This window comes from Martes martes, assembly GCF_963455335.1.
Source record: "Martes martes genome assembly, chromosome: 7".
NCBI classification, from domain to species: Eukaryota; Metazoa; Chordata; class Mammalia; order Carnivora; family Mustelidae; genus Martes; species Martes martes.
The window spans coordinates 45,515,712-45,535,592 of NC_137894.1; the positions used below are offsets into that span (position 1 = coordinate 45,515,712).

The 19,881-nt window shown below is 49.2% G+C and overlaps 1 protein-coding gene across 1 annotated transcript; it reads right to left on the bottom strand.

Moving 5' to 3' along the window:
• Positions 1–3,815: 3,815 nt before the first annotated feature.
• On the bottom strand, positions 3,816–19,193 carry CILP (cartilage intermediate layer protein). The gene is made up of 9 exons (XM_080808630.1): positions 19,146–19,193; positions 17,490–17,658; positions 15,647–15,739; positions 14,711–14,980; positions 13,011–13,190; positions 12,301–12,615; positions 11,408–11,516; positions 9,366–9,523; positions 3,816–6,876 (listed from the first exon to the last, which is right to left on the bottom strand). The coding sequence occupies exons 2-9, from the start codon at positions 17,575–17,577 to the stop codon at positions 4,508–4,510; spliced, it is 3,582 nt and encodes a 1,193-aa protein (XP_080664756.1). The 5' UTR covers positions 17,578–17,658; positions 19,146–19,193; the 3' UTR covers positions 3,816–4,507.
• Positions 19,194–19,881: the final 688 nt, after the last annotated feature.

Below are 19,881 nucleotides of genomic sequence, written 5' to 3' on the forward strand. Positions count from 1 at the left end.
AAAAAAGCATTATAGGAACTAAAAACATAATTACATATTGATAAAAGATTTAGCCCGCAAGAAGTCACTAAAATTCAATACTTAATATGCATCCATTAAAATAGCTTCAAAATAGGGGTGCCTGGGTTGCTCAGTCGGTTAAGGGGATGCCTTCTGCTGGGGTCATGATCTCAGGATCCTGGGATGAGCCACTCTTGGAGCTCCCTGCTTAGTAGCGGGGAGTCTGCTTCTCCTTCTCCCTCTGCTCTTACCCCCGCTCATTAACACACACATACACATTCTCTCTCTCTCTCTGAAATCAATAAGTAGAATCTTAAAAAAATAAATAGCTTCAAAATATATAAAGCCAAAATTGAATAACGGGGAGAAAATGCGTGCGCCACCTAGTGGAAGATTCCAACATACTCCTTATTTACTCAATTGAACAATTAACAAGTTTGAGATAAAGCACCCAATGATTAGAGAATACACTCCCCACCCCCCACCCCCCACCCCCCAACCTGCACATAGAAACTACAAAAACTGACCAAGCACTAGGTCATGAAGAAAGACTAAACATTTCAAAGAACAGGTACCACACAGATCTTACTTAATGTATTTAAAATCCCCCGATGTTTGGAAATAAAAACCCCTCAACTCCCAGCAAACCCACAGTGATCCATCACTATACCCTTGAATTCTTCACAGCTCGTCAGGATCCTCTTTCTCTGAGAATTTCCCCCACCTCCCCAGCAACCATGACCCGTAGGTCACCAGTAGGACTGCCCTTTATGCCACACGCCTCACTATGGCCTCAGCTGATTGGACGAGAGGTGGCGTCCTGATTCAAACTGGGCCAATCAGTTGCTCTAATCAAGGAATCTGGGTTTAGGGCAGACTCTTCCTTGACTTGAGATGAGCATCCTTCCTACGAACCCCGGAGGAGTGCAGAAAAGGGATGTGCAAAGAGAAACTAGGGGGTCCTGAAGAGAGTAGAGACCACACAGTGAGAGTGAGAGAGACAGAGATAGAGAGAGACTGAGAAACTGACCAGAGAGAGGGACCTGGAAAGTAGAGAGAGAAACAAACAGTCTTGAGAAAAAGAGCATGTAGCAGGCGTGAGTTAGAGATTGAGAGAAAGCAAAAATTCCTGAGAGAGAATAAGAGTGCACAGCCAGAGAGAGTGATGGCCTGGATTCGGATGGCTTTGCAGTTCTGGTTTCCATCCTTCCAGAGGTCTGCTGACAAGGCAGCCTCTGGTACTTGTAACCAAAAGCCTTCAGTGCACAGTTCCACCTCTGCTCCTTAGCTCTAGCTGTCCCTTTGCCTGAAACTCCACCTGTCCCTGTACGGCCTCCGACTTGGCTTAAGTCCTCTCAGTCTTTCAAAACTGTTCTTGTCCTGACATCTTGGTGACGTTTTCCTCTATCAGCTCAGCTGGTAAAGCTCTCCAAACTCTAGAGAGCATTCTGCCTGGAAAACATCCATGCTTGGAAACAGAAGCGGCCGGATGGGCCCCTCTGTCTGCCTGTGCCCTTTCTCCATGCCATCTGGTGTCCATCCTTGTACAGTTCACTCTCAGTAACTGGCTGATCAGCCAGTGTACAGCAGGCAGAGACTGAAACCCCAGGGCTTTTCTAAAATGAATGTTCTGTCCACCTAGTGTGAGAGTCTCCACAAAGGAAGGGAACACCCAATGAATCATCAGCAGTTTGGTAAAGCAAAGGCATCCTGGGAACTGTGTTCTTAGCCTCACCAAAAATCATGGAAAAGACGTTAGAGATGATTTAGATTCTAATCGAGACTAGCTCCTTCATTTTAAAAAATATTTATTTGTTCATTTGTTTTTAAGATAGAATGGGTATATAACAACGTATTAGTTTTAAGCAACCAACTCTTTCATTTGTAGATGAGGAAAATGAGGTCCTGGAGAAAGGGACTTGACCAAAATCACACTGCTAGCAGGGAACACCTCTGTCTTTGGAAGCAAGATGCTTAGAGATTAAGGAACATGAGTTCAACTTGATAGTGTTTCCTCATCTGAGAGAGATGTATCTTCCACCCCTGTAAGCCTCTACCCCTGGTTTTACATAAGCTCTTTCTGCTTGTGCCCTTGTGCCTGATAGCCACACCTTCAGCAAACCAGCTCCTAGCTGTGATTCAAATTAAATGTCATCTCCTCCAGGAAACCTCTGACCACCATCCCTTCCAAATCTGGTGCCACTGTGTGTACTATATTTTATATATGCATAAAGGCCGCTCTACTTGCACACTTGCCTTGGCAGAGAGTATTAGGCACTCCATAAATATTTGGTGAGTGAAGAAAAACATCAGGTACCAGATGAGGCCTGCTGGAGTCCACTGATTCAGTCCCCCAGTGGAGAAAAGAAAGGGAAGAGGCACAGGGTGAGAGAACCAATCAGCCCCCTTTTCCAGCACCCTCTCTTTGCAAGTTTGAAGGGAACTGGGTGGTCAGGTTGAAGCACCACAAACTGGCTCCTGAAGCAGGGAGGCATCCATGCTGTGGAGAGCTGAACACTTGACCCCTCGGCAGGAGCATCAGTCTCCCCAAATAGTCTGTAATGGCCGCTTCCCAGAAAGTGTTGTTGGAAGTGGGTCAAGGAGCAATCCCAGGGCCACTAGGCCCTAGCCCTGACTTCACTCAGTTTCTCAGAGGTCATGAGGATAGGGTGCTCAGCCAGAAAATTTCTAATGGATTATGAACCAAATCCCTGGGAGCTGGGCAGATGCTGACCCAAGAGCATAAAATCTAGTCTAGGCCAGAGGTGGCCAAAAGGAGCTGCAACTGGGCCAGCAAGGAGATCAAGGAAAGCTTTCTGTCCTGATTGTGAACAATGTCCTCTCCTCCCCGAGTCTCCTTGACCTCTTTTCTGAGAGATTCTGGAGGGGTTGGGAGAGGGGCAGTCTGCATCTCACCTAACATTACACTCTACCACCCTGACTCTAAATGCCTCCAAGATTACTCTGGCCTCAACCACTGGCCTCTGATTTACTATTTTATTTATTATTTATTATTATTTTTTAAAGATTTTGTTTATTTGACAGAGAGAGACATGAGAGAGGGAACACCAGCAGGAGGAGTGGGAGAGGGAGAACCAGGCTTCCCACTGAGCAGGGAGCCTGATATGGGGCTTGATGTGGGGCTTGATCCCAGGACCCTGGCATCATGACCTGAGCCGAAGGCAGACGCCTAATGACTGAACCACCAAGGCACCTCTGATTTACTATTTTAAACCAAATACTTTTTCCAAAAACAAAGCCCTGTCCATTTGGACCAGTTGTTTTACTCAAGGGACAGGGGCTATTATACACAGCAGAGATCTGGTATCTGGAAAAGCTGGGTGTCTTTAGAAGAGCTTGGAATAAAATTAAAAGAAAAAAAAAGCCCATCATTTCTGAGTGAGGTCAGCCAGCACAGCTGGAGAAAGCAGCAGGCAGTGGGGGGTTGCTGAAGGAGCACTTGGCCAGCTTACCTGATCCTGGGCCAAGCCATTGTATAAGCTCCCCAGTATTGGAAAGAAAGAAAGAAAAAAAAAGGGACATGTTTTTAGCTTTGCTCAGGAGCCCAGAACATACTCACAACTCCAGGAATCTCTGCTCTTCTCTGCAAGTGGAAAATATGACCCATGAGAACAAACTTGATCACTGACTGGAGTGTTGCCTAGTTACTCAACCCTGTAACTGGCTGGGGGTGGGGGTGGTGGCGTGGAACTGTGCCTCATGCCACCTTGTGACCACTTTCCAGAATCTCTGTCCCTCTGAGCACCTGGCTGTCTTTATTGGTTAAGAGACAGGACAGGGGCCTCAGAAACGAGTATAAAATGTGCATTTATTGACATCTGCTCTGGAATACACTGGGCTTCTAGAAAGAACAAAAGTAAATGTAAAGGGAAATGCACTAATATAATTAGCAACCTATTGCAGTTGTAGGTGTGAAATGTTCTTTCCAGACTTGTTAGAGGAACTATGATTACCCTATATTCAACAGCTTAACACGGAATGTATACTAGAGTTCCAAACTCAGCAAAGAAATAAATAAGTTATTTACATTTCAAGTAAAAAATTGTAGTTTATTCCTTTATTTCACCACGATTTATATGTGTGAACTGTGATAGAGGCCTTGCTGACATCTTGTAGACCAAGGCCAAGAAATATGCCTTATATTGGTTATTTGGTCTTTATCATCAGATTATCATTATCATAGAGGTGAGCGAAACCCTGCAAAAAAAGAAGGAAGTACATTTTCGTTGTTGGCCACAGACTTTACCAATGGCCAATTTCTTGTGTTTCTTTTAAAGAACAGGACAAAAAGACTTTATTTTGACATTGGGTGGGGGGCGCTAGGTGCCAATCAGTATCATGGGATAAAGACAGTAAATAAAGGCATGAAGGAACAAACAAGCAAACTTCCCCGGAACAGGTGTGCTTAAATTAACCAAGTGACAGTTTGTGCATCAGTCTCACAATGGCTGTCGCATGAGGTGGGGGAAGAAAAGTACCATGAGACTTAGTTGTTCCGAGGCTTCGAAGCAAGCCCCGGAAACATCGGAGAGGCCGCTGCTTCGCGCCTGCGCTGGCCACGCCTACTAGCCCGCTGCTGTCTCCGCGAGGGCACTCTTCCTCTGCCAGTGTTTGTGGCAGGGGGCCGGGCAGAGGGGCTTTGGAGGTACTGGAAGGCACTCTGGCGGCCCACCTGCCTCTCTACGCAGTTAAAGGTCAGGGCCACTCCCACGTTGCTCTTCATGACTCTGGAGGAGCCATCAGATGTGCCATCGAAGCACCGGCCAAGAGCAATCTCCTTGGCCACGCGAGGGTCCTGGTCAGTGACAGTATAGATGCCATAGTTGTGGCCCAGTGGATCCAGGGGTGCCAGCATGGTGTACTCGCTGCTGTCATTGTTGACTGCTAGTGGTAGGTGGTTGACCAGGTACTCATGAAGCATGGAGTTAACGCTGGCTCGATGGCAGCTGCCCTGAGGGATGACCTTCACCAGTGTGCGGTCCACACGGTCCTGGTCATAGAGCATCCCACTGCACTTGAACTCTAAACAGGCAGATGAGACATTGGGCTGGTCCCTGTCCCGTGTGCTCTTCACATCCCGGATTCCATACAACTTCCCCACTGTCCGCCGGTGGGTGCCCCCCATGTTGCGGGATCGTACATTCACCTCCACTGGCCCCACAATCTTCACCTTGATGTAGCAGGCCCTGAACTCCATTGGCTTGGGCCACCATGCCAGGTAGTCTTCAGTCCAGCTCATAGGGTCATCCTCATTGAAGAGTACAGTATTGTAGTCATACCGATCCCCCTCAATCTGGTAGAACCGGAAGTGGGCTGCACTGGGTGGAGCCTCCTCACATGCCCGGAGGTTCTCAAAGGCATAGATGGGCCCATTGCTCTCCTCGGCTGAATTGGGCCGTGGCTTGGCCATGCTAATCTGGAAAGCTGTCTTCTTCACCCGTGGGTCCTCATGATCTGTCCGACGGTATTTGAGCTTATTGAGATAGGGCTGTGGGACACCAATTGCATTTGGGTTGAATTTAGGAAAAGACTGTACTGCTTCCAGTTCTTCCCCAGCTAGGCTTGCCAAGACATAGGCAGAATAGGCATCGGGGGACTCGTCATCGCAGAAGGCAGGGACACAGGCCCCATTGGGGCCCGTGATGACACTGTCAAAGCGGCCCCAGGCCCTGGGGTTGGATGAGAAGCCAGTCCTGGGCTCCAGGTTGATCACAGAGACCACAACCCCCTGGATCTGCTCACTGGGCAAGAACCTCTCACTCCGGTAGGCCCTAACCTTGATAAAGCACCTCCTACTTTCTGGGACATCCAAATTAAAGAGCCGCCTCTCACGGATCTCCATGTTGCCCACCAGGAAGGTTCTCTCTTCCCTTTTGCCCCGCCTTTGGCTTTCAAATTTGAAGTCACCTTCCTCCTCCCACAGCCCTGTGTCTGGGTTGAGTGACCAGAGTTTCATTGTGGGCACGTGCTCTGGCATCTTGACCTGGGTTGAGTCAAGGTGGACCTTCACCTTGCCAACATTAAGTGACTCTGAGGTGGCCTCGTCTGTGAAGTCCACGGAGAACATGCCATATGTCCGAAGGGGGAAAGTGTCTCCTTCATCATTGATGAAGTTCAGGTCACTCTGGGCAGCTGTGGCTGTGGAAATATTCCGGGGATCCAGGAAGGTCACACTGGCCTTTACTTTTCCTGTGTAGGGCTCCCCATTCTGCCTGTAGAAGCTCTTGGATGGGATCTCCAGCTCAGCCATAGGGTCTTCTCCAGCCACCTCCCCAAGGGGGATAATGTTGGTGTCCATGGCCTCCAACGTGATGGGCTCTTTCTTCCGAAGCATCTTGATCTCATGGAACACCGCACTCCCCTTCTTGTTGAAGGGCAGCACTTTAGTGGTATTGACGAACTTCTGCAACCTGTCCACAAATGTGAGCACCAGTCTCTCTGTGTCCTGGGGAACATGGAGGGTGAAAGTGCCTTTGTAGCCAGTCATGCTCACACGGTTGCTCCCCAGGTACACGTGGCCAAAGCGCATGGGTTCCCCATTGTCAGCAGCACTGACGCGGCCACGCACAATACTCCGGGTCTCTGTACACCGCTGGCAGCTGCACTCCATGGCCACCTTGGTGGGCAGTGTGTACCCACTGCACTGGATCTCCCTCTCCTCTGTTTTGGAGATGCCACAGCAGTGCTCCACAGCATCCCGGCACCTGATCCCGTTATCCTGCTGCCCTGCACAGGTCTTGACAGGGCAATGGCCCACATCATAGTAAAAAGAGTTGGTGGCATTCTGGAAGCAGTCATGGGGCAGCCGGATAAGGTAGCTCTCAGGGGTTGGATTGCAAGGAGTCTCATCAGTGGCTGTGGAGGGAATGGTATGCATATTAAAAGAAAGTTCATGTCCTACGCAAAGTGTACCCTTACCTCACCTCTCTGTGGGGCTTCATGGTTTTCAAAGTACTTGCATCTCCATGACCCTGATTCTCACAGAACTCTTCTGAGGGAGATGGAATAACCATTATTTTTTTTTTATCATTTCTTTAAAAATATTTTATTTATTTATTTGTCAGAGAGAGAGAGTACAACTGGGGAGAAGCAGGCAGAGGGAGAAGCAGGCTTCCCACTGAGCAAAGAGCCTGACTTGGGACTCAAACCCAGGACTCTGGGATGATGACCCGAGGTGAAGGCAGATGCTTAACTGACTGAGCCACCCAGGTGTCCCTAGAATTGAATAGCCATTATTAATCCACATATGGATTAATAATGTGTGTATATATATTAATATATATTATATATTAATAATGTGTGTGTATATATATATACACACACATACATACATATATGGAAACAGAGTTGGTTACTGAGACCATTAGAGTCATGGTTCTTGATAGAGGGGTCTGGAAAATTTGTGAGAGTGTTTTGAGTTACCACTAAAATTGAGAGTGCTACTGGCATGTAGTGGGCAGGGTGGGGGATGGGCATTGCCGCTCTGTGTCTTGCAATGGCCTAGCACTGCTCAGCATGAAGAATTTGTCTGCATGAAGTTCACGTATCCCAGCAGACATTCATGTACGTGGAAAACCTGTTTAAAATGATCGTAGCTTACTATTTTTTCTGTGGCTTTAGCCATACGTTGAATTTTTAAAGAACAGAACTGCCTTATAAATCAAGTTAAGATTGTACTTGGTTTAGCTTGGAACTATACCCAGAATTGTTCCTTATCTCAGGAAAACTGCATACCTGCCCCAACATTAACCAAGGAATGTGAACCACCAAAATGATACCCCTGTATTCATCAGGATTTGTAGTTGTCGTGTTCGTGGAGACTGGATTTAAGTGCAAGTGTCTGACCTCTTTGGTTAGCCTTCTCATGTTGCTATGCCAAAAAACATTTATACATCAGAATATATACACTGTTTTGAATTAGAGTCATTTTCTTTTTCCTTTATGTTATAGTTCAGGCCACATGCACATGTATTTAGAAATTATATGTACTTATTATCTATCAGTTTGACTTCAGAATGTTAAGGCGGTATTAAAGATAACTGTTACAGGTGGGAGCAGTGGTTTTATGGATTGGGAACCACTGTCAAGGGGGCTTAACATCTCCCCTGTAGTGGTCCTAGTGCCTTGTGTCCTGTCTGCCTTGAGGTCTGGTGTTCGGCATTCTCGGAGTCTGTGAAATATTCCAGAATGCTTCCAATACATTTTCTCTCTCCTGCCTTTTGTTTAGTTTTGTTTTGACCAATTATTATTATTATTATTATTATTTTATTTGAGAGAGAGAGAGCGAGCGAGCAGGGAGCCAGAAGTGGGGGCTCCATCCCGGGACCCCAGGATCATGACCTGAGTGGAAGGCAGATGCCCAACCGACTGAACCACCCAGGTGCCCCTAGGCCAATTATTAAGATCTCCTCCTCCCTGCCCTTCCACCCCCAACTTTGCAAGTATATGTTCTTGATTGGTCTTGGCCTCCAGTCTCTCCCCTTCCAGATCACTTCTCAAAGCCAGCTCTAATCAGGTCCCCCTTTCCTGTAAACCTTAGCTCATGCAGGCCCTCAATCTAGAATGCCCCCACCTCCATACACACAGTTTGGCCATTATTCAAGACCAGAGGTTCACAACATTGGCTGCAAATTAGAATCACCAGGAGGAGATTTTAATCTGTGCATGCCTAGACCATGTCCCAAACCCATGACATCATATTCTGGAGGTAAAACCCAGTCATCAGTACTTTTAAAAATCCAGCAGGTGATCCCAATGAGTAGCCAAGGCTGTGACCCATTATTTAAACTCCAGCTGAGGGACGCCTGGGTGGCTCAGTTGGTTAAGCGGCTGCCTTCAGCTCAGGTCATGATCTCAGCATCCTGGGACTGAGTCCCACATCTGGCTCCTTCATTGGCAGGGAACCTGCTTCTCCCTCTGCCTCTGCCTGCCATTCTGTCTGCCTGTGGTTGCGCTCTCTCTCTCTCTCTCTCTCTCTGTCTGACAAATGAATAAATAAAATCTTTGAAAAAAAAAACCAAACAAACTCCAGCTGAAAAGCTGACCCCTCAAGCAGTCCTCCATGGTCGCTCACACTGAAAGGTCTTTGTGTCTCATCTTATCTCCTGTTTCAGTGCATTTTTCTATCTTTACGTTTTTGTCTCTTATTTCTATTTCTTCACCTCTCCCTGGACTGGCAGCTCTGTGAGCGCAGGATTTAGGACTGCAAGATCTTTGTGTCCTAGAGGGTACAGCACTGTGTACAGCACAGAAAAGCCCGAGCTATTACTGCCCAGATATGGCCACTGGTGTGCTTCCCCCACCCTGTGGCCCTGTGGCAGACTTGGGGACGCTGACAGGCTTACCTATGACAGTCAGCTGGGCTACCCGCGACTTCATAGCCCCCGAGTCACTCTGGGCCTTGCAGAAGTACTCTCCAGCCTGGTCCTGTCGCAGGTTCCTCAGCACTAGCTTGCTCTCATGCTTGTAGAGGGAGGGGTCCAAAAGTGTGTCATTGTGGTACCTGCAAGGAATGGAGGGAGAGGCTGAGGAGATGATGGGAGGGCAGGTACCCCTGGGGAGAAGGCCAGGAGCAAGCCGCTGGAGAGCAGATGATGCCTGGGGCCCTGCAGATGCCAATACCACTTGTGACTCAGCTCATAGAAGAGCACTGCTGACCAAGGAGTCAAGGGATTTCATTCTGAGTCCCTGCCTCATTACTACCCAGCTATTGGTCCTTAGACAAATCCTCTCACCTCCCTGAGCTTTAGCTTCCTGGTCTGTGTTTCCCTAGCTGACTTCACAGAATTACTGGGAGCATCAGACAAGATAATGGCTGTAAATTATCTGTGAAGGATAAAAAAGGACTCACAGTCCTGGGGGACTCTGACCTTGTGTGCTTTGCTGGGGAATCTTGTTCTGTGTCCCAGGAATATCCAAGTCAGGACCCTGAGACCAGAGCTGCTCTGTGGGGACCCCAGCTTCAAGAGGTTAATGACAGGGCTGGCTGGTTTTCTGGGTGGCCTTTACACCCACTTTACAAGTGGCCACTGGCGCCCACTTGTAAATGCCAACTTGTGAGTTCTGTGCCAGAGCCTTACTAATAAGCTTATCCTGTTGGTTATTGTTATGATTAATATTAAGTCCAGACCCCTGTACAGACCTTTTCGAACTCAACACCCAAAGAACAAATAATCCAATCAAGAAATGGGCAGAATGGGATGGCTGGGTGGCTCAGTTGGTTAAGCGGCTGCCTTCGGCTCAGGTCATGATCCCAGCGTCCTGGGATCGAGTCCCACATCGGGCTTCTTGCTCTGCATGGAGCCTGCTTCTCCCTCTGCCACTCTGTCTGCCTGTGCGCTCTCTCTCTCTCTCTCTCTCTCTGACAACTAAATAAATAAAAAAAAATCTTTAAAAAATTAAAAAAAAAAGAAATGGGCAGAAGACATGAACAGACATTTCTGCAAAGAAGACATCCAGATGGCCAACAGACACATGAAAAAATGCTCCACATCACTCAGCATGAGGGAAATACAAATCAAAATCACAGTGAGATACCACCTCACACCAGTCAGGATGGCTAAAATTAACAAGTCAGGAAATGACAGATATTGGCAAGGATGCAGAGAGAGGGGAACCCTCCTACGCTGTTGGTGGGAATGCAAGCTGGTGCAGCCACTCTGGAAAACAGTGTGGAAATTCCTCAAAAAGTTGAAAATAGAGAGAACCTATGATGCAGCAATTGCACTACTGGGTATTTACCCCAAAGATACAAATGTAGTGATCCAAAGGGGCACGTACACCCCAATATTTATAGCAGCAATGTCCACAATAGCCAAACTATGGAAAGAGCCTAGATGTCCATCAACAGATAAATGGATAAAGATGTGGTATAAATATACAATGGAATATTATGTCACCATCAGAAAAACCCCTGATAACTTGCATTTGCAACAATGGAACTAGAGGGCATTATGCTGAGCGAAATAAGTCAATCAGAGAAAGACAACTATCATATGATCTCACCAATATGAGGAATTTGAGAAACAAGACAGAGGATGCTAGGGGAAGGGAGGGAAAAATGAAACAAGATGAAACCAGTGAAGGAGACAATCCGTAAGAGACTCTTAATCTCAGGAAACAAACTGAGGGTTGCTGGAGTGGAGGAGGGTTAGAGGGATGGAGTGAGTGGGTGATGGACATTGGAGAGGGTATGTGTTGTCATAAGTGCTGTGAATTGTGTAAGACTCATGAATCACAGACCTGTACCCCTGAAACAAATAATACATTATATGATAATAAAATATAATAATAATAATAATAATAATAATAATAATAAGTCCAGACTCATTGAAAGAAAGGTCCGGTTTCTAAGAAGACTTGGCAAGGAAACTGGCAGAACACTCACCAGAAATACTTGTCTGGACTGGGCTTCCCTGTGGCCTTACAGCATAGGGACACACTCTGCCCAGCTCTCCGTGCTTTTGTCTCTGGGTTCATCACGATGTATGGAGTCTCTGGAACAGGAGGCAAGAAATGGTGATTTGGTTTTTTTCTTTGTGGCATATTGTCTAGAGCCTTGCTCCCTCAAGTTCTTTGTCATGCATTAAAATTGTATGACCTTACATGTACTCCCACCCCTAGCTCCTCCTCTAAGGGAAGTGGTCCAGAATGGAGTCCACCCACTCCACACCCTCTGCCTAGGATCAGCTTCGGTGGCCTCTCAAGCAGCCTTTGGGTGGGGCAGTAGAGAACCACCAAGGGGACCTTGTGCAAGCCAAGATTCCCGAGCACTGCCATTGGGACAGAGCTGGCTGTTTTGAATAGAGCAATACTCACATTCTGCTGCTTCCAGCAGAATATGCCGGCCATTCTGCACCATTTCTGGATTCCCCCAGACTCTTTCTCTCTATAACCTCTATAATTGACTATTTTAGATAAGGTGGCCAGGGAAAAACTCATACATTTGAGAGAACAAGTCGTGCCAACATCTGTAGGAAGAGCACTCCAAGCAGAGCATATAGCAAGTGCAAAGGCCTGAGGCAGAAGTGTATCTGCATGTTTGAGGAACAGCTAGGAGGCTATTCTGGCTGGAACAGAGTGACTCAGTGGGGGTGGAAGGGAGAGTAATGAAAGAGGAGAACAGAGAAGTAATGGGCAAGCCAGATAATGTAGAGCTTTGTGGGTCATGGTAAAGATCTGGGAATTTACTCTGTAAACTGGGAAGCCAGCTCTTAGCACTATGATCCCTTTATTTAAAAGTCCAGCCTTCCTGTCCAGCCCTACCCCAGAGAACAGTACCTGCCCTCATGAACTCCGCATTGACAGTGGCTGCCTTTAGGCTAGTCTTGGGCATTGTGAGCATGATGGGGGCAAACTTGGCCTTTGTGATCTTCAGAATGCTTTTGCCATCAGGGCACAAGCCAGGGACCCGGAACCTCCCACTGCTGTCTGTCTTGGTCAGTGGCTTAGGCTTCTTGGTCAGCAGGTAGACGGTGGCTCCTGAGGCTGGGGCACCCCCAGGGAGGGAGACAACTCCATGTAGCATGAAGTCCTGGCACATGCATGCATCGCAGTCAGCATTCACCTGGCCCATGGGGCAGGTCAGGTCACAGGCTGTGGAAGAAGGGGCCACATCAGGAGGGCTTATATGGATTCTGGCTCTCCTTCAGGCATATCTCAGCCTGTGGACTCACTTATGCTTCCCCTCCCCCTTAGGTCTGTGTTACCTTTCCTTATCAGCCTGCTTGACTAATTCCTCCGCATTCTTCCAGACAGCCCAGGACACTTCTTCCAGGAAGCCACCCTTGATTCTTCTAAGTTATTATTGACCCTGCTCTGTGCTCCCACATTATCCTCTACATTCCCCATCAGAGCACATAACCGATGCTCATTTAATACTTGGTGAATGAAAGAATGAGTGAATCAGTCTGTCTGACCCTCTGTTCTATTCCTCTAGGCTGCTTCAACTCAGTCACATGCCTTCCCAGTACCAGCAACAAGAGAAGCACCTCTACAGGCTTGCTCCATGCAGAGGCGGCCCTCCTCAGAGGCCTCATTGCACAGTGACACTGTCTCTGCCAAGCAGGTACGTGTTCGGGTCTGGACTCCAGTGTGACCACAAGCAGCAGAACACTTGCTCCAGGGAGACCATGGGCTCCAGATGCGCTCTGTGTCTCGGCGCAGGGACCCTGCAAAGAGGATCAGGAGATGGCCTGACTTACCTCCAGACGGGTCTCTGTCAGGAAATCTGCCCCTGAGGCTGTTTTATGTCAGAAAGACAGGGTTTCTGTTCACGTCATAGACGGCACTGATATTTATATTTACTGCAATGACTTTTCCAACAGAGGGAAGTCAAGAGTCCTGAGGAAGTGGTATCTCTAATTTGCACAAAGGTACCATATGGGCCAGCGGTGGTTCCAAGAGGGACTTGTTGGTGAAGCACTGGGATCTGGATATGCTGTCTTAAGATGTGTAGGGATAGCGCCATTCTCCCTCCCCATCATTGTGGAAACAGACATACATTCCTGTGAAAGGGCTCCCTCCTGGTCAGGGTCTGGGACTCCAGTGACTCAGACCTCACGCTCTCCCCCTCACCTCTTCTCTGAGGCCTGTGTGCAGGAATGGGGTCCTTGGACATTGCCCAGCCTGAGCTCTGGGTGGCCACCACTGCCACCAGAGCCTGCGGGGCCAGGCTGTGCACACTGGCAGAGTCACAGGAAGGGAGGGTGTCCATCTGAGAAGTGGGCAGCCTTGCAGCTGACTCTGCATTATCCTATGTAGAGAGGGAGGGCGTCACGCATGAACCTTTGGACTCTGTAGACACAGATGTGAGTTCAAATCCCAGCTCCCCACTTACCAGCTGCAGAATTGTGAGAAATCACCTAACCTCTCCAGACCTGGAGTAACTTGTCAAAATGGAGATTAATGAGTAATGATATAATGAATGAATGAGTAGTGACTATAACAAGCCCAGTGTCTGGCACATAGGAGCAATAATAGAAACTATCACCTAGTGAAAGTTCACTTGGGTTAAACCCTCTACATTCCTTACCACATTTAATCCTCATAAAAACCCACATCAAGATATACTAATATTTAGTAATATTACTAATACTTCCCCTGTTTTATTGGTGAGAAACCTGAGGCTCAGAGAGCTTCAGAAAATTTGCCTAAGGGGCGCCTGGGTGGCTCAGTCCGTTGAGTGTCTGCCTTTGGCTCACATTTTGATCTCTGGGTCCTGAATTGAGTCCCACATCAGGCTCCCTGCTCAGCAGGGAGTCTGCTTCTTACTCTCCCTCTCCTTCTGCCCTTCCCCACCGTTCATTCTCTCTCTCTCAAATAAATAAATAAAATCTTCTAAAAAAATAACGAAATTACATTTTTTTAAAAAGGAAATAAAGAGAATTTGCTTAAGGAACACAGTTCAGATGGTAGACCCAGGATTCAAATGCAAGCAGCCAACTCCGGAGCCTGTAGTCTTCACCTCCTTGCCGCCCACACTCAATAAGTAGGTTAAACAGAAAGTCCCCATTGACAGAGAACACTCTTGGGAAGATTATGGTTCTCATCACAGTAATGTGTCACTCTGAGGGAGTCAAAGCCTGTGTATGTGTGTGACATCCTGAGTTTCAGTGGCCAGATGCCCATCCTGGCCTCTCCCTGTGCCAAGGCTGTGGGAGGTAGGGGGTCAGGGTCTGCCCGGGCTTACCTGGTGGGCAGAGGAAGCGCACCGTGTAATTGGAGCAGTTCTGACCGGGCCGCTGCTCCCTGTTGAGGCACCAGAAGCCCTCACGGGGACTGCCGTGGACCACCTGGCCAGTGCTGCCTGCAGGCATCCAGTCGGTGGTCCGAGCCTCTAGCCGCAGGGGCCGAGCACACACCCGGTCCCCATAGTAGAAGTGAATGGCGTCCAGCCGCTCATAGTCACCCTGCCCGCCTGGGTGGTCGATGTTGAACCAGGTTGTCCACTCCCCAGGACCTGAGAGGTAGAGGCAGGTCAGAGAAAGACAGGCCCCAGAGCCTCAGGGGAGCTCCCTCCTTCCTTCCTGCTTAACTCGGGGGACTCACTCCCGATACCTCTCACCCACCGGCATTGGTCTCTGACGCTGTCGCATCTATCTCTCCAGCATCCCTCCAGCCTTTTAACCTTCTCTGTTCCCGCCACTCCATTAAAGCTCTCAGCAGCCTGGCTGTACCATGTCAGTAACTCCCTGCCTGGTCTTTCTACTTCCAAGTTCCCGCTCTCCCCACCTCCCACCCCTCCCCGACACAGCAGTCAGGGTGAACTTCCTCCAGGTGGCTTGGACCCCACCACTCCCCAGTTTTAAATCCCTTAGCCTGGCACTCAGGGTGAGCTGGCCCCTGCTCTCTCTCCATCCTCATCTCCCTCCCACCCCCCATCTCCCACCAGCCTGTGCTCTGGTTCCAGCAAGCTCTATAGCATTCCTGAATATGTCAGGCAGCTTCACATTCTAAGCTGTCCTATTTCCTAGGTCTGTCTGCCTGGACAGAGATGTAGGTTAAATGCTTTGTAAAAGTGGGTTTCCATGGAAACCATGACACTGTGCCCTGGCTTCTGAGATTCTCGCAGCAAGCTCAGTAAAGACCCCCTCTCTTGACCCTCCCTGCTCCAGCCACAACTCACTTTCCAGAGACTCAACAGGCTTGGCAAAGATGCTGGAAGTCCTCCTCCCAGGCTGGACTCTTCTTACTGACTGGGTGAGCATCGTCTGCCTCCCTGAGGGCAAGGAGGAGAAGTGAGAGGCCAGGACTGGTAGTTACAAGGGCTCAGCTGCATCCTGCTACCCCAACCTTTCAAGATGCAGGGAAGCAGGTGATGGGGGTGGGTGGAGCAAGAGCATTGGACAAGCGTTCAAACCTCCACTCTGCCACTATCTAGCTGTGCAACCTTACGAAGCTTTATTCTTCTAATTGCGTCTCCAAAACACAGGGCTGCATTAACCATTGCTACATCATAGGGTTCTGGTGCCTTTTCAGGGTGATGGTCAATGTAAAGAGACCTGGCACGGAGTGCAGGCTCAGCCAATGGTAGTTGTCTTACTGCTCTTGTTCTAGAAACGGATCATGATATGCTGCTGAGCGGCCAGTGGGCTGGGGCTCCTATGATGGGAGAACGGAGCCCTATTTTTGTCATCTGTAAAATGGAGATACTAGTTCCCATCTCAGAGGGTGGCAGTCCAGTAGGCATGAGAATTTCATGAGGTGACCCAAGTAAACATCTCTGAAGTATACAGAGATTGAAAATGTGAGCTCCAGAGGCTCTGCCACGTCCTAACTGTTTGACCTTGAGCCAGATACTTGACTCATTTGACCCCTGTTCCCTCATCATAAAATGAGGACAATAATAGTTCTTGCCTCAAAGGATTCTGGAGATTAATTAAACTCATTCACAAAATCCACTCAGAGTAATGCCTAGCATGGTGCTTGCTGAATAAGGGTTAGCAACTCTGGAAGAGGGGTACAGGGTCCTTAGTCCACAAGCAACTTCCAGCCCCACCCCATCTGAGGCAGGATTGGGGGCTCCCCAGGGGGAAGGAGAAGGAGAACCGAGAACAGACAAGCTCTGAAAGGCAATTAACTCTCGTGCAAGGAGCCAAATCAGAATTCTCTATGCTGCTTAATTGGGGTGATAGGACCTCTTTTAATCAAACTAATCTGATTTCCCCTCAGATGGCTGAATGTTAATCATCTTTACAAACAGCAGCTGTCAGGGTGGAAAGAGCAAGGTGGGAGGTGGGTGAGCGCAGGGTTTGGCAAGATGGTGAGACAGCCTTTGTTCCTGCGTGAGTACTCACAAAGGCTCAAGTGCAGGCAGCTTTACAAGGGGGCTTTGAGCGGGTTTTTTTGCCCTACTTGAGGAGGTAGTTAGAAATCAGGAGAGTCAGGGGAGATGGGAGAGAGCATACAGGGCAGGGCTGGGAGCGCTGATGCTCAGATGCACGAGGCATATGCCCCCTACCTGTTCCTTCAGGAACTCAGTGTCACCAGAGGATAGGGTCAGAGGACAAGGGGACCAGAAGGGGGTCTGGTGTCTGTGAAATTCAGCTGCAGGGCCTAAATGAAATTGAGCTTTAAGCCAGAAGAATTTTTACGACACTAAAACCAGACCACACCGCAACCCACTTCTGAGAACCTGGTGATCCCTTGTGATTCCCTTTTGCTTTGACTGCCAGGAATCCCATAGCTAAATTTAGCACCTAGAGGTGATAACCCTTTTATCCTTTTTCCTCCCTTTGAGTGACAGCTAATTCCCCTCCTCATTTAAAAGATTCTGTCCTGTGAGTTTTAATATTTGGAAACTATCTCAAATTCTCCTGGGAAACAAGCAGGATATACATTATTAATAAGTCTATAAACCAGCCTGAAGTCTTAAGGCCATTCCTGAGGCCCATAGTTGGGTCACAGACCAGGTATGACTTCGCTATGACACACAGAGGCTTGGGAGGGGGCAGATACTTAGCCCATACCCAACACAGAGGTGACTTCCAGGACCAGGAAGAAGAACACCCAGGCCTTGGTCCCCGCCATCTTTCCCCCAGGCCCTGTGGGAAACATGGCAGGAGATGGGTGAGGGTACTTCAGAGTTGAGTCCTCCTTGGAACGTAGTGCTCTGGGAAGTCTCTCAGATCCAGTGACCTGCAAAGAATCAAAGCTGATCAGGTCTCACATTTCTGCAGCATCTCTTATGGCTCGAGCAGAACTATTTCTTGACTTATCAAGGGTGGAAGGGTAGACAGAATAAAGTCTCATGGGAGGTAACACCTGCCTAAGTTGTGAATCTGGGCAGCTTGGGAGGTGCAGAGGCTCAGGAGTTCAAATAAGGCAAAGCTGGATTCAGATCCAGGCTCTAGGACCCCACATCCTGATGGGGCATAAGGGAGAGCAGGAGTGAAGAGGTACCTTGCCAGTGAGGAGGGGCTTGGGCTTACACCCAGCAGCCTCTTGAGTGACTCATGTATCACTTCCAAGACCTGGGCTTTGGGGCATGTTTTGGTGGGGCTCACACTCTCGCACCAAGGGGCTACCCGTGAACACCGTGCTGCCCAGCCCTGACTGCCATGGCCCCTCACAGGACAGGCAACCTGGAGGGGCAGATGCTTCAGATGCATGATATCCATGAACACATTCCCAGATGTGCACAGGCTGCAGATGGAACACATTTCTGACCTGTTTGTTGGGGCCTGGCTTGGAGTTACACAGCCGGGATCTCCCTGAAGGAGAGCAGAGGGGATACACTGTGTGAAGCCAGGGGTCCCCAGTAACTGGTAAGCATGGGTTAGGGGCTGTAAGAGCCAGGAGAAGAAAGTGGGCTTGACAATAAAGGCAAAGATCCATGGGGTGTAGCCCAGACTCTTGCTCATTTCTATCTCTCCCCAGAGCTCTGGCCAACCCAGAATCTGACCAGTTCCTGGAGATTCAAAAGTGGCTCCCTTCAACGTCCAAAGTCCAGGGTGTGGTGGGAAAGAGATTCCTCCTTTCCAGGGGAGAAAAAGATGTAAAAGCACTTGGCTGTCTCAGGAGAAAAACAAACCAACCCCACATTGCAGACCTTCTAGCTCTAAGCCCACTAACCTTTCCCCCAGCCCCCCACTCCACCACCTTCTTTTTCTTAGTCAAGGGAACAGAGGCATAGGGGTCCCCAAGGTCCCCATTGTGTGTCTTACCCCAAGCTCCTGGGCTTGGAGCAGGGAGCTGAGTGCTACACAGCATTCAGTCTGAGACCGCTCTAAGATTGTCTGGGAGGCCAAGGTGGCCTGAGGCACCTTGTGGAAAAACCATTTCCCATCTGGCAGCCCACGGAAGTTTCCTCAGCATATGTTCTCTTAGTTAGGCTCCCCATCCCACGCTCCGCAGAACTCTCGGACAAAGCAGACTGGCTGACCGCAAGAAAAAAAGCAGACGCCTAGAGGTACAGACCCTGACTGGGACCGTTTGAGAGTCCCTGACCTCAGGTGAAGGAGGGGGAGGGCTTTGGACCAGTAGGGGGGAAAAGAGAGAACTTCAAAGCAGAAAGGGGGGGCTCTTTTTTGGGGGAGATCCAGGGTAATCTGGGAAGGGCAGGAGTAGCTAAGCGGGGCAGAGAAATGCAGGCATGGGGTGAGGAAAATGGGAGTGGAGCTCACCGTGTCCTGAGCGGGACTCCTCAGCTGGGGGTTTCAAGTCTTCGCCTCTCCTGTCCAGCCGCCAGGCCTTATATAGCGCAGCTGGTGGCTCAGCCCGTGGCAGTGCGCCAGGGGAAGCGCGGCGAAACCAGATCTGAGCATGGGGAAGCTCAGCCTCCCCATCCCCTCCCCACATCCCCTGGAGCTCCCAGAGGCCCGGATTTCGCTTCCAGATCCTTAGAGTGAGAGGCTGCAGGACCTGGGGAGAGGCCAGGTGGGCAGGGGCCTGGGGCCCCACAGACTGGAGCAGAGAGACACATGGAGGGTCAGGGTGGGTCTTGGGAGCAGCCCTGGGCAGGGGCCAAGGGCTAATTTACATCTGGGCAGCATTTCATGGCTTGGAGGTGGGGGTTGTGTGTTCTTGCTTAAGCTTTGCTTGCTGATCCCCCACATTCCCCTGACCCGCCCCTGCAGAGAAAGAACTTTGCTGGTGTTAGCACATACTTCAAACTCTCTTAGGCACACCAGTCACCTGGTCTCCCAATTGGGGGTGCCTGGTCTGAGCTGGGTGGCTACTCAGCTTCTCTGGACCCCAAGTGAGCACTGGGAGAAATTTAGAAGGGAAAGGGACAAAGGAATTAGAGGACACAGGATGTCACCTGGTGAGAATAGTTCCTCCTTGCCTGCACCTACTTCCATCGGGGGCCTGTCTATGTCCCCTGGAGCCCAGAGGCCCTGCATATAGGCTTTCTGAGAC